The following is a 27,508-nucleotide window of genomic DNA, read 5'->3' as shown; positions in this document are numbered from 1 at the left end:
GCAAGGCTTTCCCATTTAATACCATTAAACCTGTAGGGGAAACATTTTGAGGAAATAATCATGCAGGAAAACTGAAGATTATGTCCCTATACTTCAGTAAGGCCCTCGGTCTCCTCTTCCACACTCTACAGTCTGGTCTGCTACAAAGGACCCCAAAAATGGGTGCATGTGCTCTGTAATTCACGCTGCACTCTGGGGCACATTCAGACTTCAATCTTATGTACCACTTAGGTTAGGAAATCAAAATGGATTGCTTAATTGCCACAGTTACATGGGACATACTTGCAACCACAAACATTCTACTGTACATATATACTGCAAACGGGTCATCCATTTCTAACATGGATGGAGTGAAAGACCCAATTTCAGAGGATTGACATATCAACTTAAAACACAGGTGAAACCAGTGGCCATATCTCCCTTGTCTCTCCTAACAACAGAGTAGAGATCGCAGTCTCACTTGGGCCACAAAGAACCCTCAGCACACATGCATGATTGTCATGTATACCGAGGGGGCAATTCTAAAAGTAATAGAAATATGCTACGGGAAAGCGAGGCAGAGGTGCACACTGTCTAAGCCAAGGAGAGGGCATTTTCCATTTCAACAAACGCCCACCCAGATCTGAATCTGAATGCGCTGGGACTTAATCTACAGATGTGGAGTCTTGATCATCAGAATACCTGGAAGGTTCATCTGTATTCCAATGCTGTAACCCTTCTTTGTGCTCCAAGGAGATGCCCAATCCCTATAAACGGATTGCCAGCGGAGCAACTTGGGATTCTCTCCCCTTATCTTATCGTGTTGGCCACTTGAGAGAAAATTGCAAGCGGACTGGATCGCAAGCATAACACACAAATAATACCTGCGGAGGGCGCACATTATGAGGACGTACTATTTTTTTCCGGCAGACCTTCTCCTCCCTAGGCAGCAACCTGCAGTAGCTCCCTGTGCTACTGAGCTCGGCAAGGTATGTCCCGAGTCTCTTGTCAGAAGAATTGGACTGCAACATGAAGTGCTGGGTGAAGTCGGGGTCCTTCAAAACTGATGCATTGCACAATGCAGCCATCAGGCCATTGAAGGTTTTATGATACTCTCCTCATTCCAGATTATCTTCCTGGACTGCTTCTTGGAGGTCATAAATGTCAAAGAGCAAATATGGTCTCATAGTTCCCCATAAAGTTTCTGTAGTTTCCAGTGACACCTAGAAAAGCTCTCACCTGAGTCTGAATTGTGGGAACTTCCCACTCAAATACTGCTTGCTTTTTCAACATGAAGGAGTGGCTTTTTTCATTCTAGACCTGCAGTCCAAGATAGGCCACTGAGGGTGGACTTTCCTGGTCCTTTGTAGCCTTGATGGTCAGTTTGCTCCCCTGCATTCTAACCAACACCTGCACAAGATACTTCAGGTGGTCTTCCCATGAACTCCGCAAGACAGTTATATCATCCAAGTAGGACACAAAAACTCTTCCAAACAGTTAACACAGATGACCAGCAACTGGAGAGTGGCAGAAGCATTCTTTAACCCAAATGGAACAGCCTTGAACTGATAGGAGTTGAAATGTCTTTTTTTTGGACCCAGGGAGCAGGAAAATCTGCCAGTAGCCAATGGTACAATCAAAAGAACGGAGGTCGTTGGCAGTGCCCAATCTGTACCAGCTGTTCAGCATCAAACCAAATCAAAAGGATTGGTGGAGCACACCTACTCGCCAGTAGGGTCTCAAGGCGCGGGGGCGGGGACGCAGCATGACATCTACATAACAGTACTGAGTGCCCCGTAGTCCACACAAAAGCCAAAGTCCATCAACTTCTATTTTGGCACCAGCACCATGGGACTGGTCAGAGGTCTACAGAAGCGCTCAATCCCTCAGTCACTCCCAGACCACACCTTGGCCATTCCTTCCTTGATGAACTCCTGGACCCAGTCTATTATCTTGGACGGTTTGCTTTTTGCCAGCAAATTATCCCAAATGTCTATGCCATGCACCCCGGCTGGAGTTGACCTGAGAGCATGAGGAAAGCTATAAATGTTTTCATATTCTTTTAACATAAAACCAATATTTTTGGTAGGTATGATAGTACCCAAATGAGGCATATAATTCTTTTGAGGTTATAAACAGAAACGAGAGCCTGAGATACAAGGAAGACCTGCAGATGAATACCAAAAAATATAGGGATAATTGTATTCGCCTATTTTAGCATGTGGGCTAGAATTCTTACATGATGCCTTATGGTCTCGTCAGAGTGATTTTCCCCACAGGAAAGCATGAAATATACATTACAGATAAGGAGTAGTTTCTGTCATGTAACTCCAGTTCTGTAGTAGGGGTATCTCTGTTATAGTCATAATCTAGTGAATAGTCCCGCCCATGTGCGTGGACCCCGGAGCAATCAAAAATAATCTCTTAGAGTGTTGAAAAATACAGAACTGCGCAGACACTTAAGAGAGAATTTAAAGACAGATAATGCAGCCTATAAAACAGGCTACACTGTCCAGTACTTCAACTAGTAATTCCACCAAAAATATCCACAAAACAGCAAAGCCTGTACAGATTTTCCTTGCGTCAGCAGCAAAAACCCTCTGGAATGATAGAGAGGAGGACCTGGACAGACAAGCCCCATAGGCTGCCATTATGTGGCTCAGAACAGGATACCGTGCCTTTAAGAGAACCTTCCAGAACTTCACAGTATCCCAGAGTGCACTGCAGGTCCCTTTTACTTTCAGTTCTTTTTGAAGGCGTAACACGCCAGACCTGTAGCATTCCTTACATGAATATCTCTCTCCACCGGGGAGGCGGGCGGGCGCTTATGACTATAACAGAGATACCCCTACTACAGAACTGGAGTTACAGGACAGAAACTACTCCTTCTGTAGTAGGGGATCTCTGTGTATAGTCATAATCTAGTGAATAGAATGGCAAGCCTATCCCCACACCAAAGCGGCGGTGGAGAAAAGAGAAATAACACCACTACTGTGCGAACAGATTTCGCAGCAAAGCCTGCCCAACCTGAGCGTCTGCCCTGGCATCAGTGTCCAGGCAGTAATGCTTAGAAAAGGTATGGACCGACTTCCAAGTGGCCGCCTTGCAGATTTCTGCAATTGGAACATTACGGAGCAAAGCTGTCGTGGCAGCTTTGCCCCTGGTGGAATGAGCCTTAGGTTTACCGCCTAAGGTCTTATTAGCTTTTTGGTAACACAGCTGTATGCAGGACACAATCCACCTAGAGATAGACTGCTTAGAGGTCGCAAGACCCGTCCTGACCGATCCATAATTGATAAACAATTGGTCCGACCTACGAATATCTTTGGTTTTATCCAGATAAAACTTCAATACCCTCCTAACATCCAGGGAATGTAAAGACCTTTCCGCTGGAGAAGAAGGATTCTGAAAAAACGTAGGCAAAGTTATAGTCTGGTTGACATGAAAATCATAAATAACCTTGGGAAGAAATTTAGGGTGAGTACGCATAACAACCTTAGCAGCATGAAATACAGTATAAAAACACAACGCCTGAATTTCACTCACCCTGCGGGCCGATGTAATGGTCACGAGGAACGCCGCCTTCCAGGACAGATGCTGCAACGAAGCCTTATGAATAGGTTCAAAAGGCTCCTTCATCAATCTGGACAGCACCACATTCAATTCCCATGAAGGCGAAGGAAGCCTGACAGGAGGGAATACTTTCTTCAAGCCTTCCAAAAAATCTTTGATCACAGGGATCTGGAAGAAGGAAGTCTGTGAAGGGCATTTCCTATAGGCAGTCAATGCAGCCAGATGAACCTTAATGAAATGGACATTAAGGCCAGACTGCGCCAGATGTAGAAGATATGGAAGGATGGCATCTTCCTTACATGTCGTCGGGTCATAGTTCTTGGACTTGCACCAGATGCAAAACCTCTTCCACTTGTAAGCATAAGAAGTCCTAGTGGAAGGTCGCTTAGCCTCCTTCAGTATGTCCATACAATCTTCTGGGAGATTCAGATGGCCATATTGCACTATCTCAGGAGCCATGCCGCCAAACTCAAAGACGAGAGGTTGGGATGCAACATCTGCCCTCCGAACTTCATGAGAAGGTCCGGCCTGCACGGCAGCCGCATGTGAGGAAGGAGAGACCGGTGAAGCAGGTCCGTGAACCACTACTGCCTGGGCCATTCCGGGGAAATCAGGATCATCCGCGCCCTGGACTGGGACAGCTTGATGAGCACAGCCGGAATCAGGGGAATGGGTGGAAAAGCGTATAGAAAGCTGTTCGACCAGTTGATCCATAACGCATTCCCCAGCGTCCCCTGCTGGTAGTACCTGGAGGCGAAGTCTCGGCATTTGCTGTTTTCTGCGGTGGCGAACAGATCTACTTCTGGAGTTCCCCACCTTGCGAAGACTTCTCCTAGTACTTCGTCGTTTATGACCCATTCGTGGTTTTCCTGAATCAGTCTGCTCAGCGCGTCTGCCTGAACATTCTGCACACCTGGCAGATGTGTAGCCGTTATCGTCAGTCCTCGGGCCAGAAGCCAATGCCAGATCGCCTGCGCTTCCTGCGACAGAGTGCGTGATCTCGAGCCCCCCTGCTTGTTGAGGTAATACATCGTGGTCGTATTGTCCGTCTGTACAAGCAGAGAGTTGGTCTGGAAGGACGGATGAAAGGCCTTCAGCGCCAAGTGAACAGCTCTGAGTTCCAGGAAATTGATGTGGTACGTGGACTCCGTCGGGGACCACGTCCCTTGAATCTGTAGGTCTCCGGAGTGCGCTCCCCAGCCCTGGAGAGAAGCATCCGTCACGATAGTCTGAGTGGGAATGTCCTTGTGGAAGGGAACCCCTCTGAGGAGATTCGCCGCTGAACACCACCACTTCAGAGACTGAAGAGCATGCAGAGGCAGTCGTATCTTGTCGTCCCAAGATCCTCTCCTCTGATCCCATTGATCCTCCAAACACTCCTGCAGCGGTCTCATGTGCAGCCGCGCGTGTGGCGTTAGGAAGATGCAAGAAGCCATCTATCCCAGTAGAGAAGACACCGTCCTCACTGTTGTAGATGGAGTGGTCATAAGAGCCTGAGCCTTCCGAAGGAGTGATAACAGTCGCTCCTCCGAAGGAGACACGCTTGCTGACAGCGTATTGATGGTGGCCCCCAAGTACTGAATGCACTGGACCGGAGTCGGGACAGACTTGGACATGTTGATGTGCAACCCCAGCTTGTTCAAGAGAACGCACGTCTTCTGGAAGTGCGCTTGAGCTTCCGAGAAGGAGGAGGCCTTGATCAACCAATCGTCCAGGTACGGGTAGACAAACACCTTGTTCTTCCTCAGCTGTGCCGCTACCACTGCCATGCACTTCGAAAAAGTTCTGGGCGCAGACTTCAGCCCGAATGGAAGCACTGTGTACTGATAGTGATTGGTGCTGACTTGAAATCGCAAGAACTTCCTGTGTTTGTGTGCAATGGGCACATGGAAGTACGCATCCTGTAGGTCTATTGCACATAGCCAGTCTCCCTGTTGCAACTGAGGATAAATCTGATGCAACGACAGCATGCGAAACTTTTCTCTGCGAATCCACTTGTTTGCCTGTCGCAAGTCCAGAATGGGCCTGAACTCGTTCTTGTCCTTCTTGCGAACCAGAAAGAACCGGGAGTACAGACCTCTTCCTCTTTGAGACAGAGGTACGTCTTCTATCTCCCTTTTCCTTAACAGGATATCGGCCTCCGCCTGGAGCTCGCGCAGTTGATACTGCGAGCTGACCGGAGGAATCGATGGAGGCGGGCTGGTGAACCGAAGACTGTATCCATTGCAAAAAATATTCAGCACCCACTTGTCCTGAGTAATTTTTCTCCACTCTGCCAGAAAAAATTGAACGCTTCCCCCCACCGGAGCGGGTAACGGATGAAGGGGAAGTAACCGCTCAGGGTCGAGACCCGGCCGGACCTTTGTTCGCGGTAGAGGATTGTTGTCCACCTCTACCCTTCTGGCGCTTCTGGAAGGGTCTCCGGAACTGCTGCTGTTGTTGCTGCTGCTGTCCCGAAGACTGCCCTCGTCCTCTTCCCTGTGCACCGAACTGCCTCTGGAACGGTCGGTAGGACTTCTTTTCTTTGGGCTTCTCCAAGCCCACAGCCGTCAGGGTCTCAGCCTCCACCTTCATGTGGGCCATTTCATCATCGGCATGCTGTCCGAACAGGGTTTCTCTGGAAAAAGGCAGATTGGCCACCCGCTGCTGGGCCTCCGGCTTGAGTGACGTGAGCCTGAGCCAAGCATGACGTCTCTGGTTGATCCCATGACAGTAACCATGGGCTGCCAAAAGAGAGATATCCGCAGCCGCGCTAATGACCTGGTTTGAAACCAGCATCCCTTCCTTAAGTATCTCTAGGAAGTCCTCCCTCTTGTCTCGCGGCAGAAGGTCCGTGAACTGTTGCAGGGAGTCCCACAGGGCACGGTCGTACCGCCCCAGCAACGCCGAATCGCTGGAGGCTTTCATAGTCGTGGACGCAGTCCCACAAGCCTTCCTTCCAGCCGAGTCAATCCATCGGCTTTCTTTATTAGGCGGCACGGTGGAGGACGGGGAGGTAGAGTGTAACTTCCTGGCCACCGTCACTATAACGGAGTCGGGTACTGGATCCATCCGCAGGAAAGTCGGGTCCGAATCCGGGGCCCTGTACTTCTTCAGAAGTCGGGAGGGAGCGGCCTTCACCACCGCTGGCGTAAGGAACAGCTCCTCCGCAGGTTCCACCAAACCCGGCACTAATGGTAGCAGAGGGCGAGACAAATGCTTCTTGTGAAGTGTCTCAAATATCACGGACGTCGTAGGTGTAGGAGCCGTCACCGTGATGCCCAACTTTGTAGCCCCCCTCAGGAGAACCTCCTGGAACATGCTGATGTCGTCCACCGGAGACACCCTTGTCCCCGGGGAATCTGACAAGGTCGGTGAATAGGATCGTGTCCTGGAGGAGTCCGTGCGGGACCTGGATCCCCGCCTCCTATGGCGATGCCTAGATCTAGTGGAGGATCTGTGCCGACTCCTCGATCTTCCTCTCCTTCCGGAGCGTGATTGCGACTTCCTAGGCCTCGGACGATCCGCCGGTTCCACCGGAGCGGGCGTCTTAGGTTTGGCCGGGGCCTGCGGCTTAGGAGTCCCTTTGGGAGGAGTCGGAAGCCTGGGCAATGAGACCGACCGCGGAGGAACCGGGGGCGGCCTTTCTGACACCTGAGGTCGAGGTACGGGTTGCGGAAGTGGAGGCAATGGAGGAGGGGTAGGAGCCCTCGGAGGGAGACCCCTCGGCAATGGAGGCGGAGGCGTAACTGTCTTCTGCGACGGAGTATACACCTCGGAGTACACCGAGCCCGGTGATCCGCCTTCCTTTCCAGCCAGGGACGTTGGCGAGCCCCCCATGGCATCAGGCCTCATCTCACGCCTCTTCGACGTCGAAGAACGGTGACCAGACGGCGTGAGTCGGTCCCTCGACGTCGAGCGTCTCTTCCTCGGCGTCGACCTTCTTCTACGCCTCGACGGTGATCTCTTGCGGATATATGATTAAATAACGAGTGCCTAAACCACGAATTCCTTAACCACGAAGGCTAAACAACGATCAGTGTCAAACCACTACAGTTTTTTCAACGAGTTCCTAAACCACGAAAAAAAAATATCTTGTGACTGGCCAAAAGATGGCACTATTGTAATTACAATACTTCTGGTTGTGATGCAAAATGACCAACTGAGAAGAGATAATGAGAAGTAGGCAGCCCACACACTGCCATAAATCCGACGCACAAACTGACTTGTCAGACGGACGCATCTGGCTCTGCCAGATTGCCCAATATGCCCGTCTGACCCTGGCCCCAAACCCGTCTGACCCTGGCCCCAAACTGAACGGATGGCAGCAGCTAAAGTATCTCAGAAGTGACCACTCCTGCGCCATTACTTCCAGTGTCAGCAGGTCTGCTAGGACTGTTTTGTCACTAATGGAACCTGCCCCTGTCGGACCAATTTGAACGCAGCACGGGACATCTGCCAATTGTTGCCAAATGCTTTATTTCTGCCCTCCTCTAGACGACACCAGATCGTTTATGGTAAAAATAACAAAGTCGTCACAGTTTAACTGTCAGCAGTTGTGCAGGCTGAAAGCCCATCCAATGGGATATATGTTCGTGAAAATAACGAAGGTTGGAGGCTTCAACTTGGACTGATACACACGCAAAATGTTCACACCTCACCAGATGAGAGGAGGGCGGGTTGGAACTGACAGCCATCCAGAGTACTTTGGGTGGCTCTGATTGCAGGGAAGAAAGTTTGTGAAGCCAACATCCTCTACACGCTCCACGAGTGGAAACTTTATCTTGGGGACATTTCCTTCATATTTGTATGTATCGACTTTTTTTTTTACTAATGCTTAATGTGATGCATTTAAATGGTTTTGCCCTCTTGCTCTCTATTTCAGTGCACTTCAAAGGCTATTTATCTATAATGCTCTGATGACAGGCACTCCCGTGCCAGTTGAAAGCACAGATCACACACAATGATTTCTCTGCTGCGAACGCCCTGACCTTCTTGGCACGCAGGCTGGCAGTTTGTATCTGCTGTGTGTCTTTGAGCCCGCCTTTCTGTTGAAAAGTTTGCAGAGGCAATGCCAGGGGGCAAAGATTGTGTCAGGTCAGGAGGAGCAGAGGGGAGAGACTCGTGGTTAAGAAAAGTAGTGGTTTAGAATTGTCGTTGTTAATGTTTGGTCGTTGTTCAGGATTCGTTGTTTAGGTAAGTCGTTATGAAAACTTCGTTATTAAGGATGTTTCCCATCTCTTGCGTCTCGACGGCGACCTCGTCCGCCTCGACGACGACCACGTCCGCCTCGAGGACGACCTCTTGCGTCTCGACGTCGACCTCGTCCGCCTCGACGGCGACCTCTTCCACCTCGACGGCGACCTCTTCCACCTCGACGGCGACCTCTTCCACCTAGACGGCGGTCCACTCCTCGACGACGAGGATCCCCTTGACGACGTTCTTCTCCTTTTCGCCGAAGGCGAACGGCGGTGTCGCTTCGACGGCGAGCGCCGACGCCGGGCCCTTCGACGTCGATCACTCGACGTAGAGTCCGCCGAGGATGACGACGAGATCGTCACCGGAGACTTCGACGGCGGTCTGTTCAAATCCCTCGATGTCGAGCGTCGACGCCGTTTCGACCCAGAGCCCTGGGGAGACGGGGAACAGACTGTAGTCATCCCTCTTAACGTCGTAGTCGGTGCAATCGACCCAGACGGAGAATGGGGACGCTTGCTGGTCTTCCTGCCCCTGGGGAGCCCCCCCCAGAGGCCTCAGCACGGGCAGAAGCCCCTCCAGACCCACCTTGTGCCTTCAGTCTTCTTTCCTCAAGGCCCTGAAGCCTGATCTTCATTCTGTCCTTCAGGGTCCTGCCAGAGAAGCCTTGACAAATCACACACTCCTCTGGGACATGGGAAGAAGGAAGGCAGAGGATACACACCTCATGGGGATCTGATTTTGCCTTTTTCCTGGAGCACTCCAGGCTTGACAAATAACAGTGAAAAATCACCAATAAACCCTTGAAAAGGGAGAGCTCAATGCTCCAGGGTCCCGCTTGCAGGAGCCGGAAAAAAGAACTAAAAGTAAAAGGGACCTGCAGTGCCTTCTGGGATACTGTGAAGTTCTGGAAGGTTCTCTTAAAGGCACAGTATCCTGTTCTGAGCCACATAATGGCAGCCTATGGGGCTTGTCTGTCCAGGTCCTCCTCTCTATCATTCCAGAGGGTTTTTGCTGCTGACGCAAGGAAAATCTGTACAGGCTTTGCTGTTTTGTGGATATTTTTGGTGGAATTTCTAGTTGAAGTACTGGACAGTGTAGCCTGTTTTATAGGCTGCATTATCGGTCTTTAATTCTCTCTTAAGTGTCTGTGCAGTTCTGCATTTCTCGACACTCTAAGAGATTATTTTTTATTGCTCCGGGGTCCACGCACATGGGCGGGACTATTCACTAGATTATGACTATACACAGAGATCCCCTACTACAGAAGACTACTACTTTGTGTGTTGTACGTGTGGTAAAGGATGTTAATCATTTGGTGACAGTCTTGCATGCAAGTATTCATACCCCTACGGGATTCCTTTTAGGTCCTGATAAAAACACCAAAGGTTTTTCAATTCATGTGCTAAAATCTATATATCAAAAGTGTGCTTGATGTATTTTTTTATTTTTTAACAGGTTTTAATTCATAATAGTGACGGTCATAGAAATAAAGCAATTTGAAATGATACACCTCACACAATTTCTGTGGAGGGGTGTCGGAAAATAATCACTTAGTTGAGATAAGAATTGCGCACACACAACACTGAAAAGAGACATCCAGTTTCAGGGCCCCAAGAAGAATTAACTAGATGCCGTTTGATTTTATAAACATAGGGTGCAGAAGTAAGCATATAGAAAAAAAAGTTGTGCATGGTGGATGTTGCTATGTGCAGCAGTATATCTGGCAAACTTGGACCAGTGATGACACAGAGTGAAAAATCACATAGGTCTATCCCATAACTCTCATGTGAGCTTGTGTGATACTTTTTATTATTCTTTGCAGGTATTCTCAAAGTGAGAGGAGATATGTAGGTGTCTCACTGAAGCCTCATATAGCGATGCAAGTTGCCAGCCTCAATCCTGATGAATTAGTTTAATTATTAAGAGGCTTAGTGGCATATATACACATCTATATCTGCCCTACACAGTTTCTTATTTATTTTTTAATAATATGCAAGTAAGATATGGAGAAGCAGAAAGTAATGACATACAGGGATAAGACTGAGGTCTCCTGAAAAATGCATGCAATCATATGGATACCAATTCATCAGGCTTGATCATTCGCATGTCTCCTTTGTTCTCTGCAGAGATCCCTCAGGTTATCCCCGCAAGGAGCAATGTTATGATGACGATTACCAGATTATGATAAGTGCCGGTGAATGAAGACCTTGTGGAGAAAGGCGATAAACCGACCGTTTCAGGGCGTGTCCGCAATATTGTTAAAGAGAGCCCATCCAATAACAGAAATACTGAAGAAGGTCTGTTACCTATGGGGACACACTTTCCAGCTGTGCTTTAGCTAGAATGAAGACACAAGGGATTCTAAGGCCCAGGAGAGTCTTGGAATCCTGGAATATTTGAATGTAATTTAATTCTAATGCAGATGCAGCGACTAAAGGGCCCGATCAAAGTCCAATGTGACATACAGTACACCACAAAAGGTAGAGACGCCCTCTATCAGCAGAGACCAATGCAGAAGACCTGTAGAATATACTGGAGAGCTTGAGAAGGTCACCTCTCCAAGCAGGATGAATGATAGCGGACGGTGACCATGAACACTGACTGGGTGACGAATATGATGTTCTGATGGGCACAAGACGGGAGAAGCACCTGATGCTACTTGATGGATTAACACAAGATTCATTTCGGGGTGAATAGGCTTGGAGTTTGGACCTGGCTGTAGTGAAGACCACAGGGCACGTTAAGTACTGCAAACCCACTAACAAGAGAGAAAATTAAGAAATTTGAACTGGAGAAAAGTATGCATGTTTTGGGCAGGCTTAAACAATGGTACAGATTAGAGCACTTTGGGGAGCCCCTTTACAGTCAGTTTCATTTACTGTTTTTAACACCAAAAACACAAAAGTTATTGGGACTAGTGTCTGTGGCGTATGCTTGTTATCGGACTGCTAGTTACAATATATTGGGAGGTAAGATGTGATCCAGATGGGAATGGGAGCACGATCAAAACAGTGGCGGCTCCTCAGCTGAGCCGGAGGAGCGACGTCCCACTGCCAGGAAGCACCAAAAGAAATGAAAAACTAAAATGATAACGTAATGTTTTATTTTGTCCTCCTGCTGCGGCAGCATGCGTGAGGGGGGGCTGCAGAACATTTCGAGGAGTGGTAGAACACTCTTAAGTGCACAATGAATGTTTGGTCGGCCCTCTTGGGCCGCCCAAAACAGTCATGCGCACTTTCCCTGTTCTCCATGCAGGCTGCATTACAGCCTGCATGGAGAACACGGCCACCCCTCCAGCCTCTGGCTGAGCACCGTGTTACGGTGCTCAGACCAATCACTAGGCTGCATGCGGCATTGCACCGTTGTGATTGGCTGCGGGGAGCGTGGGAGCCCTGGTGCTTCCTGTTTCTCACAAGAAGCCAGAAATAGGACTGGATGGGACACAGGAGAGGGAGCAGCGGCCAGCCAGGGAGATAAGTGATTTTTTGTATCCTATTCCACCCCCTCCACTGCCCTTTCACCCCCACCTGCCCCACTGCTGCTTCTAAGCATCAGCCACAACTGGCTCCAAATAAATATCTACTAGAGTCAAGTATGTTCTCCTAAATAAAAGCATGATGGGACTTAATGCTCTGGCAAAAATGTTAAGTGCTCTCAAAATGCTGAAGGACTGTAATTAAGAGAGCTAGGTATTTTATAAGAAACACGTCTGTTGAAGAGGGATTGCTGAAAACTCGGCTCCAAGTGGTTTCTGCAGCATTTCCCGTCCTGGGGCAAAGTTAAAAAAACAGTAGGCTTGGCGGAAGAGAACCTTCTTCATAGCGTTCAGAAATAGGCAGAGAGAAGAAAAATCAATACAGTTTTTGCAATTGGTGCAGGTCAATATTTCTTTTTTTTGTGGGATTTACCAATTTACACTTTGTGGGATAAAGAAGAGTGAATCTCATGGGTGAACCCAAAAAGCTATTTTTTTCTGTAAACTAGACAAAAGGATCATTTGTGCAAAGCACACAAAAAAATTAATTACCGAAATAAAGTGAACGTAAGTAGATAAAAATCAATTATGTAATGATATTTTCAATCTTAAATTTTAATACTGAAGGCCAAGCAAGTAATGTACGGTTAGATGCATCAGACTCTTTGGTCGCAGAGATATACAGTGTTTGTCCACTGTCCAAAAACATGCTATATCCGATGGCATCAACCATGCTTCTGCTCATATTTTTTTGTTGTTTTTTGACCATGCAAAAATCTACTGAACAAAAAAGATGTATGAATGAAAGCTATGCACTTTTCATAATAGTTCAGAAATAGAGTTCATTTGTACCACTCCGATATTGAGATTACCTTCAACATTAGGAGATTCTGAGGGTGTTTTTCAAACCATATATTTTGTGCACAACAACTTACAGATGGAAGCAAAAAATAAGGAGAAATGCATTAATGAAGAACAAATGTCCTACCATTCTGCATTCCTTCACTTCTTACAATAGAAACGGTGGGCCTAGTGCACAGGAAAGGCCCAGAAATGCAAACTTACTAAGGAGAGGAAATGATGTTTGGGTACAATACATTTTTGTGAGAGTGGTTTCCAGCGTGTTTGAGCCAAGGGTACCTATAACCAAATAAACCTACCAACCCCAGACAGTTCTGGAAATTAAAGATCACCGGGAGTCAAAGTTGCAGTGACTTGTGTGGACCCAAACATGTGTTTCTTAGCCACCGTGGCCTGCAAGCATCTAACCCGGAGTGAAATCAGAGAATGTCTCCACATTTCTGCGAGGGAAATTTCCGGAACCTTTATGGAATGACAAAATTACTACTACCCAGCATTCCCACACTTCTCACAATCACAGCTGTACCCCACTTGTGCGGGTGGGTCTACCACCTGGTACAGGAAAGACCCCAAACCCTCTTGTGAAAACGTTGAGGATTTTGCTGTGAATGCCAATCATTCTTGGGATGTAATAAGCCAACATTTGTATGTACTATGCATGTTTTTTGCTAAACCACAACCCTTGGAAAAATAGGGCAGAAGGCTGTACAGGCAAGCGTAAAGTCAACGGGCAGAGACATACTTCAGTTTGCATGCGATACATCGCATGCCTTTACAACACGGTTGTTACAACAACTGCGTTGTTACATCGCATGCGATTACATCGCAATTCTTTACAATGACTTGCTGTAGGGGGCAGAAGGTGTTGGATTTACAATCTAACACCTTCCCTGCTGTTGCACAAACTGGAGTTGGCATAGTAAATTATACTATTCCTAAGTTCAGCGCGCCCCCTACAAAAAGTCGTAACGACTTGCAATGTACTCGTATGCGATGTAACAACGCGGTCGTTATTACGATCGGGTTGTAATGGCATGCGATGTATCGCATACAAACTAATGCCATGTATTCGTCAGTGGGTGATGGGGGAGGTAGCTGGTTTGTGGACTCTTAGTGCACTAGGATAAAGTATTCTTTAGAGAGAGCCCTTTTCAACTCTTTCCTAAATTGGAGCATCTTTGGAGCTGTCCTAGAGGATAAAAAAGGATCTTATTCCAGATCCTGGGTGAGTAGAAAGAAAAGATCTGCTACATTGTTTCTTCTTTTTTACCCTTATTAGTCTGCAGTATGATGGTGTCCTCGCTACAGCTGTGCCAGGAATCATCGGAAATGGTGAGATTGTTTGCAAGATAAGCAGGGTTGCTAGTTTTGATGGCTTTGTAAATAATTAAGCTTGTTTTGAAAAAGGTGCAGATCGGCAAGAGGAGCCCATGAGGTACTATGAGGATGGGGTGATGACGCAAGTCTTGGCATCTTGCATTTCCCTATAAAGTGGGCGTAGGGGAAGCGCTGCATGGACATCTAGTGGTTTATTTGCACCTGGGATCAATCCCAGCTTCCACACTTGACCAAACTGTGTGGTCCTAGGCAATTGTTTTATTTCACTTTGCCTATTGGAATTGATGTCAAGGTGGGTGGGAGAGGCATGAATGTATCTAAAGTCATGTTTGAAAACGGTCACTCCAAAAAATGAATGCACTTTTATAATTTTATGTGAAAAGGTGAAATGCTTATGCAGGTTAGTGAAATATGCTTTATGGAATTTTGAAGAGACTTATATTTTTACAGGGTTTTTGCAAGATGTCTTTAAAATTTAAAGTGCTCTTAAAGTTAAGTGTTGCAGAAAGCTTCTGTGCTTCTTTTTTATTTCAGCTCGACTGTTAATAAATGCTTGCCATTTATTTAATATCTTTATGAGTATTAGTGCTTTGCAAAGTGAAGCCTAGTGCTGTTTTTCAACCAGGGGCTGTATCTAAATGTCAGGAGGGCCGTTGTTCTACTTGGAGTATCACTGATATAGAGTTTTCTTCCACCACTCCCCTTCACATTCACTAAATTAAATAATGCATCCTCAGATAAAAGCTTAAAAGTCGAACAACCATACTAAACTAATGGAGACTTGTTCGTTTGTATACTTTAACAAGCATTTGCAATGCAATAGGTCTCGCATTATTAAAATTTGAGCTATTGGTGTTGCATTGTTTAGCAATGCCAATAGCTCAAACTTTAATAATGGGAGACCTATTGCATTGCAAATGCTTGTTATTGTGAGCGAGGGAATACAGGCAAGAATCCTAAACGTGTGTTTACCTAATAATGGCAGTGTTTTAAAGAAATCTGTTACGCCTGTCAAATAAACTGCTCTTGTTTTATTTGATCCAGTATGCAAATCGGATAGGAGTATTATACCCGTTTACAGCGATGCACGGTGAATGTCTCGCAGGAGTAACAGTGACTTCTCCATGTGACGTAGCCAGTGCCATTACTTCCTATAATCATGTTTGAAGATAAAACAGCTTTTTGAAACATGTTATATGTATGATTTTTATGTACATTTAAATTATATTAAACTGGTATTTATCCTTACGGGGGGGGGTGCGTTAATGACTTAAACGTTTTGTTTTTGAGCATGTTGATAATGTCTAACAATCCGAATAAAAATGTATATCTAGGCCTCGAAAAAATTTTGTTGCGCGACATCAGAGATGTGTTTGGATTGTGTGTGACAGTGCGTAGGTGACTATAAGCAGCGTGAAATTAGGACTTACAATATTCAACATGCGTGCATGAAAATATTAATACTGTATACTGTGTAGTGCGTGAGCGCGCCCCGGCGTACGTGCATGCAGTTAAAACTACAGGCAGCTGAGAAGACATTATTATAATTCTAGCTTGCAAAGCTCCTTAAAGGAGCAGTGCAGCCTGGTCTACCTAGTTGCATAAAGAAACATGTACGAGGTGTAGTGATAAAACATTAGGTGCAGGTTCCTCAGTAGAAGAGTCCCACGGGAATTTGATGTTCCCACGCAATGCTGTCGGGAGCAGTGACTGCCTTTGTGCTGGCTGACACCTGGGTCCTGCTGGGGAATCCATTCCGGGGCATGCCCTAACATAGGCTGCTGCGCCCTGTCTCCTTAATCTGCATTGGGTGCAGCCTGGCCTCTATCTGGCGATTAAAGGCACTAGGAATGGGGAGGCCGCACCTGTTCTCGCTCGCCACGACTGCCAGGTCCTATCTCTACACTCTTCTACTTAAAAATGCAAGGCCTTGGTGACGCGTGGGCTCGTGAACCTGCTCCTCGGTGATAACATTATTGTGACACAAAGGGGTTGTACCTGTAACCTGATTTACAGGAATGGCGTTCTCGTCACTGCACGGCCCGTGTCAGAATGCATAGGTCACATCAGGGGACGCGCTCAGCAGAAGAATAACAAGCAATTAAGATATGATTTGGGGAATTTGCTCATTAAAAAAACGCCCAAGCGGTGCTCCCACTTGTGAAAGTGACATTCTTTATCAGTGGAGTGCATTTCATTAAGGCGATGATGGCGGCGATTGTTTAACCTTATGGAAGGGGCTACGTAAACATTGTGAAATTAACGTCTCTTCATGCACCGGGAGAGGGTATTTGAATTAGTGACAGGACCTTGAAGCACATTAAACAAGCGGCACTGGAAGCAATCGCTATTGTAAAAAAAAATAAGTATTTTCAAAACACAGCGCCCTCCAAGTCAGCGCCCAGTGTAGCTGCACCAGTCGCACTGCCGTGTCAGGAATAACTTACCTCAGGTTGTCATCTCAATTATAAATTACATGTGTTGCTTTCACTACATTTTCACAATCCTACATGGCCCAATAACAGGTTGATCAATTGTGTTTGGAAACATACTTATTGCCCGGAAGCGAGCCTCATCTGCAGTCCAACTCGTTTCACAATATGAGTTCGTCATCGGCTGCTGGAACGTCCTTTTTGCCAACACGAAAGTAGCAACTGGGACATGTTACTTCTCTGATGTGGAATGCGTTATTTGTGCCGAGCTATTACGGTGTCTCATATTTGTTTTTGTTCGCAGCTAATCCTTTCTTTCGCAAGTCAAGACAGGCACGAATATGCTTTTGTTGGTACACATGGGTAAAGACTGTGACATTGTGCCAAAATAGATAAACACACAGACATAGAACCACCACCCGCAGTGCTTGGGCTCTCCCGGTCTTAATCCAGTGAGAACTACTTGCGAGCCCACACCTCGAGGATCTACACACGCGTCCCAGCAGGAAAAGAGGACGTGACGCACAAAGGAAGTTTCTAGAGCGAAATCTTTGCTGATTTCACAACGGAGACAGTATTTTAAATTAACGAAAATCATCAAGAGGTCTTGTGAGAATAACAAACATGCAGAGGCAGAGTGACGCTGACTGGGAACCGAGGATGTAATCAGAGAAGCTAAGAAAGGACAATATATAATGAGCAGGGGTGCGCGCGCACCATAAAGGAGAGGGGGCAAAGGCACGCCCATTCCCACCGGTGGCCAGCATGCACGCTGCTGCGCGTGCTGGCCACCGGTGGGAATGAGCGGAGCAAAGGCGAGATATGCGCCCGCCTTAGCCCAATCGCGAGCCGTTTTTTTTTACAAAAAATGCACGCGAAAGCCAATGCCAGACAAGGAAAGCAAACCCACACACACGAGCATGTGGGTAGCTTTCTAAAGCCCGTACAAGAGGTCTCTTGCTGCGCGAGCACTGCTGAGCACTGCAACGTTAGGTGCGAGACCTAAAAAGGGGCTTGATAGAATAATTCCAAAAAGGAGATCAAATCATTTCATGCCAGTAATTACCAGGGAAGGAATTTTAGATGTAAATTAAGGTTTCCTGTTTAGGTTACCTATAAAGAACAACCCAGAATATTATTTTAACTACTTGACCACTGAGCCTCCTGCCCACCAGAGACCAACATAACGTGGAGCGTATGTTCTCAAACACTAGTGAAGTGAAGCAGCTTGTGTCATACTAAGGAGAATACTAGTTAAGTTGTTTCTGGACGCCCATTACTACCTGGTCAAGCTGTACAAGACCATCAGTAAAGGAAAAATGCTGAGCTAATAGTCCCAAACCTTTGGAGGACAACTCACAGCTCTAGAAAGGGCATTTGGTAAGTATAACAAAAGCAAAACAAATAAGGGGTGCGAAGATCCAGCCTTCTTTAAGGACATTCCTAGTTATAATGTTATCAGTTATATTCCCCAGAAAGTGGCTGAGGGATTTACTGGTCCCACAGCTATGGCAGAAGCAGCACTGGTCCACTCTGTCAAATGACGCATGGAGGTTGAAACAAGCATTTATAATGCAATAGGTCTTGCAACTGAGAGTTTTTGAACTAATAGCATTGTAAATGGCAATGCCTTTTATAAAAAAATGCAATGCATGGTCATTTACAATACCAAAAGCAGCACGTATTGCATTGCTGAGCGTGGTGTCCCTGAAGCGGGCACCACACTCATTACTAAAGTTAATAAAAAAAATGATGAAACAGAGCGCAGTGTCCCTGAAGCAGGCGCCATGCTCGGTAATAAATTTAAAAAAATGTTTAAACTAGCGCAGTGTCCCTGAAGCGGGCGCCGCGCTCAACATGCAAATACAACAAAATAAAGCATCCGCCAATGTCCCCATCAGTGTCAATAACAACAAGCATTTGCAATGCAATGGTCTCGGCATCATTAAAGGTAGAGCTATTGTCATTGCTCATGACATTTTTTTTCTTTAAATCAAAAATAAATGGGCATTGTCATTAACATTGCCAATACACAGCACTCTGCACTCAACAGCACACTTGCTCTGCACTCACTGCTCTGCACACTCACTACTCTGCACACTCACCACTCTGCACACTCACCACTCTGCACACTCACCACTCTGCACACTCACCACTCTGCACACTCACCACTCTGCACACTCACCACTCTGCACACTCACCACTCTGCACACTCACCACTCTGCACACTCACCACTCTGCACACTCACCACTCTGCACACTCACCACTCTGCACACTCACCACTCTGCACACTCACCACTCTGCACACTCACCACTCTGCACACTCACCATTCTGCACACTCACCATTCTGCACACTCACCACTCTGCACTCACCACTCTGCCCTCACCACTCTGCCCTCACCACTCTGCCCTCACCACTCTGCACTCACCACTCTGCACTCACCACTCTGCACTCACCACTCTGCACTCACCACTCTGCACTCACCACTCTGCACTCACCACTCTGCACTCACCACTCTGCACTCACCACTCTGCACTCACCACTCTGCACTCACCACTCTCCGGGGAAGACGGGCGTGTATTCGTAATTTGATGTCTCTGGAAGGTTGGCAACCTGACAGTAGTGTTTCATGTTCTCTCTCTCAGAAGGATTAAGCTGTGGTTTTCCCTGGTGGTGAATAGAAGTGTGACTAGTAAGTAGTTGTGCACGTTCACGACCTCACACCCACGTCACTCTCAGCCTTTAGCCAGGATAGTCCGTGTTGTGAATTACACATTCCTTTTAAATATTACGTAATTGTAACATTTATTGTCGGAATGAAAGATAATTTGCTGTCATGTGACAGATCAATAGAATTGTCCACGCAAATCAGCGGTTATTGGCGTGTGTTTTGTGCGGCTGAAATGTCTTTATCTTTCTAATTTTGGGGCAGACGGGGCCCGCAGTTGTGAGAACAGTCGCAGATGACACGTGGCATTCACTGCGACACCATTCTTGTAGCTCGAAATACCAATAAGCTGAAATTAGCTGTGGATGCGATCGATACATCTGTGCTGATCAGCAGACAGACCCGGGCACCCATGACCTTGAAGTGCGCGTGACCCGTGCTGGGTGCAGTAGAACCCAAAAAGGTGTATACATATATCGGGGGCGGGGCTTCCCTTGGTGCAGCAGGTGTAGTGGCACCGGGACCCAGAAGCCTATGGGAGTGGGTGGCACGTCGTTCCTTGCACTAAGGCTTATGCCACATTGTCAACGCTACTGCCTTGTATTCTGAATGTTGCCCTTTATCAGACTGGCGGTGGTATGATTGGGGGAGGGGCTGGGGGGCAGGGGGAGGGTGTTATTAAAGATGAATTCTGGAACTAATCCGTATAATATCGACCACCCATCCCCGAACTGGTAAACCATTCACTGCAGCCAAGTCAACCCTGCGTCCCGAGCACACCCGCTTCGACTGGCCTTTTTCTTTAGTCGCTGTGTGTGATCTTGGGCAGGTGTTGTCAGCACTGATCTGCTGAATGAGCTTCCGCTGCTCGATGCGCGTTGTCACAGCCCGGCCGGATTCACAGCCCAGCTCTGTCTTCCCCTTAAAGTAGGCCAACAGCGGACACAGCCGGGCCTCGCCCCGTGTCCTGCGCTCAGCATGAGGCGGAATATGGATTTTCTTTCTTGTTTAAACCGGAAGCGGCGCCGTTCCGCAGGCGAGCGTGAGATTGACCTTTGAGAGAGTCTGGCACGTCTCCTCCGATGCCAAACACGGCGTGTGCTGTGCCCAGGAACAGCAGTGAAGGGTTCAAAGCGAGCTCGAGCCTGCCACCCCCCCCCCCTCATCCCCGTACCCCACCTCCGTTGTAATGCATCCCTTTATTAAATGTATAGTTAAATGCGTTTATACTGTCTACGCAAAGAAAGCACGTTTGCGTTCCAAGCGGATTTTGACTGTTCCTTTCTGCTCTGCTCATCCTAGGCCGTGAACACACAAACACTTCAGTGTAAACACCGGCCTCATTGTTGACACCTCCTCCTGCTGGGTCAGAAGGTAAATAAGGTCGGCACTTTCACACTCACCCCTTGCATGCAACCATTGTAACTCCACAGACCACACTTTGTCCCCAGCAGTCTCTTAGTATCGCGGCCGCCCCGGAAGTCAGGCACGGTCGCCTGTGACGGGGGCCGGGCCACGTTCAGACCGGAAGAGGAGGCAGGCGGAGTCGTTGCGTCTCGCGGCCCGGGCTCCTGTGAGCGGTGTAGAGCCCCTGGGCCGCGCCAGCAGGAGTTTGGGCGCCGCGTGCTGAGGTAAGGTAAGTTCCAAAAGGCTGGAGCGGGATTGGTGCACTTGTGTGTGTGTGTGTATGCTCGTGTGTGTGTGTGTATGTATGTGTGCGACGGTGACGGCGGGGGGCGGGGGGGGCCTGGGTGCACTTGTGTATGTGCGCGCGTGTGTGTATGTGTCAGGGGTGGTGTCTGTATGTATGTATGTGCGTGCATGGGCGCTTGTGTGTGTGTATGCGCATGCGTGTGTGGTGCTTGCGCTTCCCAGGAGACAGCGCCTGGCCACAGCGCGCGTTCCAGTTACAAATCGCCTCGAAGGATGCGCGCGGCCGGGACTGTCTCCTGGGAAGCACGCTCGGTGACATAAGATCTCGGCGGAGACGCGCTTCCGCGCGTCTTTAGCCGAGACCTAAAAATAGTGCTCACTCACTCGATAAAGCAGTCCGTGTAACTAGCCAAGTAAAAGGTCCTGTCCTTATGGGCGGTAACAAATGGTGACAAGGTGGTAGCAAGGAGGGACTAACAAGCCTCACAATGAATCGAAAGCCAGCATTTACCAAGGACAATGCTGCAAGCCAATGAAAAATATGGGAGGAGAGTGGGCGGGGCTTCCATAGCATACTCTATTACAGCATGCCTCAAAGAGCAAGCAGTGAATGTGCGCTGCCGCTAGGCTTGACCTAAAAAACAGGCAAATAACGTTAGTCTTAACAGCGCCATAAGCGAAAAACAATATACATAGAATATAATCCTGATCTGGATGGAGGGGTGCTCAGTTCTCAGGCTGGAAGAATAGGGTGCAGCCCAGAGGGCTGGAGGATATATTGCTCGAAATGCATGGGAGAGTTGGATTACAGTTTTTATTCAGCTGTTCAATGGCTGTATGTTCAAACAGCGCACTTCATGGTCAGTATTGAGCTACTGGACAAGGCAGAGAAGACAACTTCGGGGCAGTCCTAGAAACTGTACATTAATGTGATGCCCCTGCCATTGGTTAGCTATTAAAGCTAGACGTTTACTAAAGTAAACTTTTTAAAAAACTTTCACTCCACCATACCTGGAGACTGGTCACAGGGAGCACACTGCAAAGGTGTCAGCTTAGTGTAACGGCTCTGGACTGCACGACTGCACCCTCTCCCTGGGTATGTTATTGGTTTGCCAGCTCTTTTCCTTGCTGGGCCCTTCTATGGTGGGTACATGCAGCATGTGGTTACTCCAGCGGAAGGGTCGCTTGATGCCTTGGTGTTGTAAGTCATTGAGAGGAGTTGTATGATGCAATTCATGTGCGTTTGTCGGTTATTTTATTTTACAGAATTCAAATTGGTGTTTTGATTGTTTGTAAGTACTGATGCTATCTATCCCAGCACCTTGTCTGCCCATTCACTTAGAGGTTTGATTTTTGATGAGACCCTATTCTTACAGGTTCTAGACAGTATTCCGCAGTTTTACTCTATCAACAGATTTTGGAATATTTTTGTTAAGGCTAGGTTCCTTTTTTTTACTTTTCAAAGTAGGGCACATTTTAGGATAGTATTACTTCATTATTGAAACATTTTAACACTTTTTAACAATGCCTGGTATGGTTGCACCTCATTAGTACCATTGTTTAACACAAGAATATAACAATAAGCAACAGGAAGGTGGCCAGTCAAGATCTGCAAGCGGCCTTCCACTGCGCATCAACACGTGCAACTGCGTATATACATACGCTCCCATGGTCGATCTTTAAGGCACTTGATAAACTGTTGGTCTCTTTGGTATGAGACAGGAAGAGAAGTAGAGTACATCAAGTGGGCCAAGACAAAAGGTTGCCTTGACTTCCTGGATAAGGAGCTATATTAAATAGCTACGCAGCTTCAACATGCTACGTTGTGGTGAGCGGAGGGGGAAAACTGGGAGAAGTCACTCTTCCGAGGGACAGTGGCGATAGAAAACCTACCTCACTATATGATGCAAGTCTCACCTAACGGAGAGGCTTCCTGCTGGTATCCATGGTGTGTCTAAGGTGTTGGATATGACGGTTACAAAAGTGATGAGAAAGCCTCCTTCCTCAGATCTATGCAGTAAGAGTGGATCAAAGCATTCAGGGACATAGCCTAAGACATGTCATTGGAGCAATGGTGCAAAGGCAGCTCTCTCACTCTTGCAGACTAGCGGATTTATATCCAACAGATCATTTTAATACTTTTGAGGAAGCATGTGAGACCTTGGGGTCAACCAAGAACAGTTCCTACAATTTGCCAAGCTGAGCAATATAGCAATGCAAATCTGGACGGAATTTCCAAACGCTCCATGATTTTTGGCTACATTGGAGAAGATGACTGAGGATGGCGGATGGTTCTATCTAATCTCCAGACTCTAAAGAGCACCAAAGATGACAGAGTGCCCACACAGTTTGAGCACCAGAGAAGTGAGAACGAGAACTAGACAAGTCCCTCTCAGAGGTGGAATAAATGGACAGCAACCTATACCCTGGTCCACACAATAGCCAAAGTTCAAATTGACACACTTTAATGTACTGCACCGCACCTACCCAACTCTGGCCAGACGAAATAATATATATTACATAGATTCCTTATGTTGCGGAGAAGCAACCTTATTACACATGCTGCGGGAGTGCACACCAATACTTGCATTCTGGGAGAAAATCCTTATCTCAAACAGGTGACACGGGTAGAGTTGGTGCCTACCGTGAGGCAACATGTGCTTGGCTTTCTACTGCAACCCAAATGGGGGAAGATACTGTATACAGTTGTGATGTTAGGGTTAGTGCGGAGTAAAAGACGCATAATAATACACTGGAGTACCACAAGGGTGCCCACATATGAAACCATGCATTGTGATATGATCGAGTGGGCTCGGGCGGAAGAAAGGCAGCTGAAAGCGATCAGGATTGATGACAAAGCACAAGAGGAGATTGCATGGTGTGCAGAAACGATCCACTTGCTTTCGGCCCTAGATGCCCGAAAGAATGCGGAAGAGGATATGGGGTAAGTATCGACCCTGAATCGGTACGGAGAGTTATTCTACATACCCTACAGGCCAATATCAGGGTTGGATTGGGATTAAAAATCAGGGCAGGCACGCTAAAAAAAAGTGGTCCACATTTGCATACTGCCATTCCGCAAAACACTGCTTCTGCGAAATTTTATTTTTAAAAAGGGTGGGGGGGTGGCGTGGGGGGAGGGGTCTTAAAAAAATGCACGGAATAGTGTACACTGGTGAAACACACCTGAAAACAAGTAAGCCCACTTTTTCTCAGTCCCCCTGCCCCTGCTCAATAGGCATAAATTAATGGGCGAGAGAAAGGGAGTGACACCTCTGCCTTTGATAAAAGGAAGGTAATGGATGCCCATCTACCTCCAGAAAGGCCACTCAGGCACCCAGTGGGCCGCATCGAACAACGCTGAACCCCCCCCCCCCTCCCCCGAGCTCATAAAAGCAGCCCACAGCTGGAACTGAACACCGGCCCCTCTGCCATTGCCCGCGTTACCAATCCAATGCTGCCCAATATCTGGCAGACCAGGGCGAGATATGATTAAGAGGCGGGCTGAGAAAGGGAGAAGAGACAAAAGCCGCTACACCTGGCCCTGCGTTGCTGCAGCACACATACGTGATGTAAACCTTCACGGCCCAAATATGTCCTATGGGTGGGTTAAGAGAGACAACTGTATAATGTGTTACGGATGCCTTTTTGTGATTCTTTACAAGTCAATGGTTGTACTGCTAAGCACTGCAAGATGTTATTATGCTGAATGTTGCGGTCTTTATTTCTAAATATAGATATTAAAAAATTATAATAATTTAAATACCATCAAAAAAGTGGCCTGTAAAAGGAAAACTGGCCCTCAAAAGCATAGACTCATCTAGTAACCTTACACAATGAATCCCTAAAATACTTTATTCGGCTAACTTAGCCATAAAAAATAAAATAATAATCATCATATCGTGCATCAGTAAAAACAAACAATTCATGGACAAAAACGTGGTTCCACTCCATCAACCTTACACATTTAAGAAAGATACTTTTGGTTCAGCCACCTTATAGCTGACAACTCCGGACTTTTGGACTTCTATCATTGTGAATAAAAAGTTGAAATAAAGGCCCTTGCCTTATTCACAGGGACTATGCACACCACTTTATTATTACTTTGGCAAGCTCCAAGTACTGCTGGACTGTCGAAGGGAATAAGAAGAAGCAGAAATAACGAATTGCAATGGACAATTATTTAATCTTCCTTATATTTAAGTATGTGTGTGACAACCCATGCAACCTCCAAATGTAGCTGCGAAATGGGCCCATACATAAATTATGTAACGGCTGCAAGTAACCTTTGCTTTTTAGCCAACAGCACTTTGCATATTGGCATTTTCAAGCTCCAAACTGTCATATCAAAGGCAAAACTTCAAGTCCCAGAATACAACACGCTGAAGTTAATCTCAGGCTGGATGAAGATGTCACACACTAAATGGGGCCATTTGGAAGCTGTCTCAGGGCCCTGTGAGCGAGTATGGCTCCTTGATATCCCTAAAATGGGAAGGGGTGAAAAGAGATTGAGGACATACATCAAAACACTCCCGAATCCGCCCCCTTGCAATGTGAGATATCTACAGCCTGTCAATGATTCTTCGCCACTAGCACTTTCCATTTTTGAAATTGCTTTTAACATTATATTAGATTTATTTACAAACCCATAAAAAAAGTTTTGGGTTGCAAAACATGTAGGTGCACGAGACACGGCATAAATCAATGTTCAGCTTCGGACATTTGTTGCGGTTGCTTGTGTGTTTCTTCGATAACACAAATAATGTACAACTTGACGGTGCTTACTTCAACAAAAACCATTCATTTCTACTTTGCCAAAGGTTGGCCCCGGGTACATTTTCTGAGCTATTTTCACCCGGACCTAAACAGCAGCGCGATCCTTAAGTAAGCGCGGTGGCCATCAAGCATGGAATCATGGTTTATTAGCAGCATAACAGAAGCTGTCCACGAAACCAACAGAAATCAAAATACAAATTTTAAAAACCTATATTAGACGGTACTTTACGCAAATAACTAGCAAAGTGCATATTTTGTTCAATGTGCATTGGATTTTAGGTGAAAATGCCGAGTATATTGATGACTTAGTAAAATATTTCAATAAATGTTTATGTTTCCCCTTCAACACTTCATTTAAGAAGTGAGGAGTAACTCCACTCAAAGATGGCCGCCCTGCTTTCCATACTCGGACAGCTGAAATAGCGGACCTGACCAAGGCCGGAACAAGAAAAGTCACAGCGTTCATTGTTAGAAGATATTTATGGTACGCACCTTGAGTTGCTTGCTGCGCAACGCTTTTAGTCGCTCTTTTCTGCGCAAAGCTTCCTCCTGCAACCGTCCAACCTCCATATTCACACTCTGCAGCACGCTAAAGGAGCATGAGCGAGTTCTGACCTAATATTTCGTCGGCAGACATAAGGGAAGATTGCAGATCCAATCGATGAGCCTCTAGCTCCTACCGCTCCAATGCCCTGTAACCTTATATGTAAAAACAAGCATTTGCAATGCAACAGGTCTCGCATTTGCGAGAGTTTAAGCTATTGCCATTGTAAATGACAATGCCTTTTATTTATGTGCTTTGCAAACCAGCACGTATATAAAAAGACATTGGCATTCAAACTCTTGCAAATGCGAGACCACTTAAATGGTGGATACGCCCCTTGCGTTAGACGCTGCTCGCCGTAGTCAGGTTACAGCGGGCCGTGTCTAAAGAAGGGGGCGTGGCCACTATTCAAGTGAAAGCATGGTATGGGGCACTTTCACTGAGATAAAAAAAAGATTTTGCAGTGCGGCTGATAAAGTTAAAGCAGACCGTGCTTACAAATGCAATAAATAAAGAAGTGCAGCCGCTATAGTTACAGCGGACCACGCTGCCCAGGTAAATAAATAAAGAAGCGGGAGGCGTGCTGCATTGTAGGAAAGCACGTCGTGGGTGGAATAGGGGAAAATCATTAAAGAAAATAGTCTCCACAGACTAGATAAAGCAGACCGTGTAACAACACAAGTAAAAAGTCCAGTCCTCAGGGGAAGTTACAAATGCGGACAAGGTGCTACCAAGGAGGGACTACTAAGCATATTCATGAATCAAATGCAACGATTTAGAAAGGACACTAAAAGGAGCCAATTAAAAAGATGGGCGGGGAAATGGGCGGAGCTTCAAGTGCCTACCTGTATACAGCATGCTTCGCAGAGCAGCTTATGCGATGCCTAGGCTCGACCTAAAAATTATTATAATTCATCCCAAGTGTTAAACCTTAGCACCTTTTGTAACAGCATCACACTTGTTCAGAGTCAAGCAGCCTCCAATAGCATTTCCGGACCCAGATTTGACCTTCGTTAGGGAGGTCCCTG

At 46.9% G+C, this 27,508-nt stretch overlaps 1 protein-coding gene across 1 annotated transcript in view; it reads right to left on the bottom strand.

Moving 5' to 3' along the window:
* Positions 1–26,587, bottom strand: part of CCDC12 (coiled-coil domain containing 12) — a 303,076-nt gene extending 276,489 nt beyond the window's left edge. The window contains exon 1 of the mRNA XM_078662560.1: positions 26,429–26,587. Within this exon, the coding sequence (XP_078518686.1) occupies positions 26,429–26,506 (78 nt within the window). The 5' untranslated portion in view covers positions 26,507–26,587. The remainder of the gene's footprint in view (positions 1–26,428) is intronic.
* Positions 26,588–27,508: the final 921 nt, after the last annotated feature.

This window comes from Lissotriton helveticus, chromosome 10, assembly GCF_964261635.1.
Source record: "Lissotriton helveticus chromosome 10, aLisHel1.1, whole genome shotgun sequence".
In the NCBI taxonomy this organism is placed as follows: Eukaryota; Metazoa; Chordata; class Amphibia; order Caudata; family Salamandridae; genus Lissotriton; species Lissotriton helveticus.
Note: the sequence above shows the minus strand (reverse complement) of the source record. Positions and strands in the feature narration are given on the sequence as shown.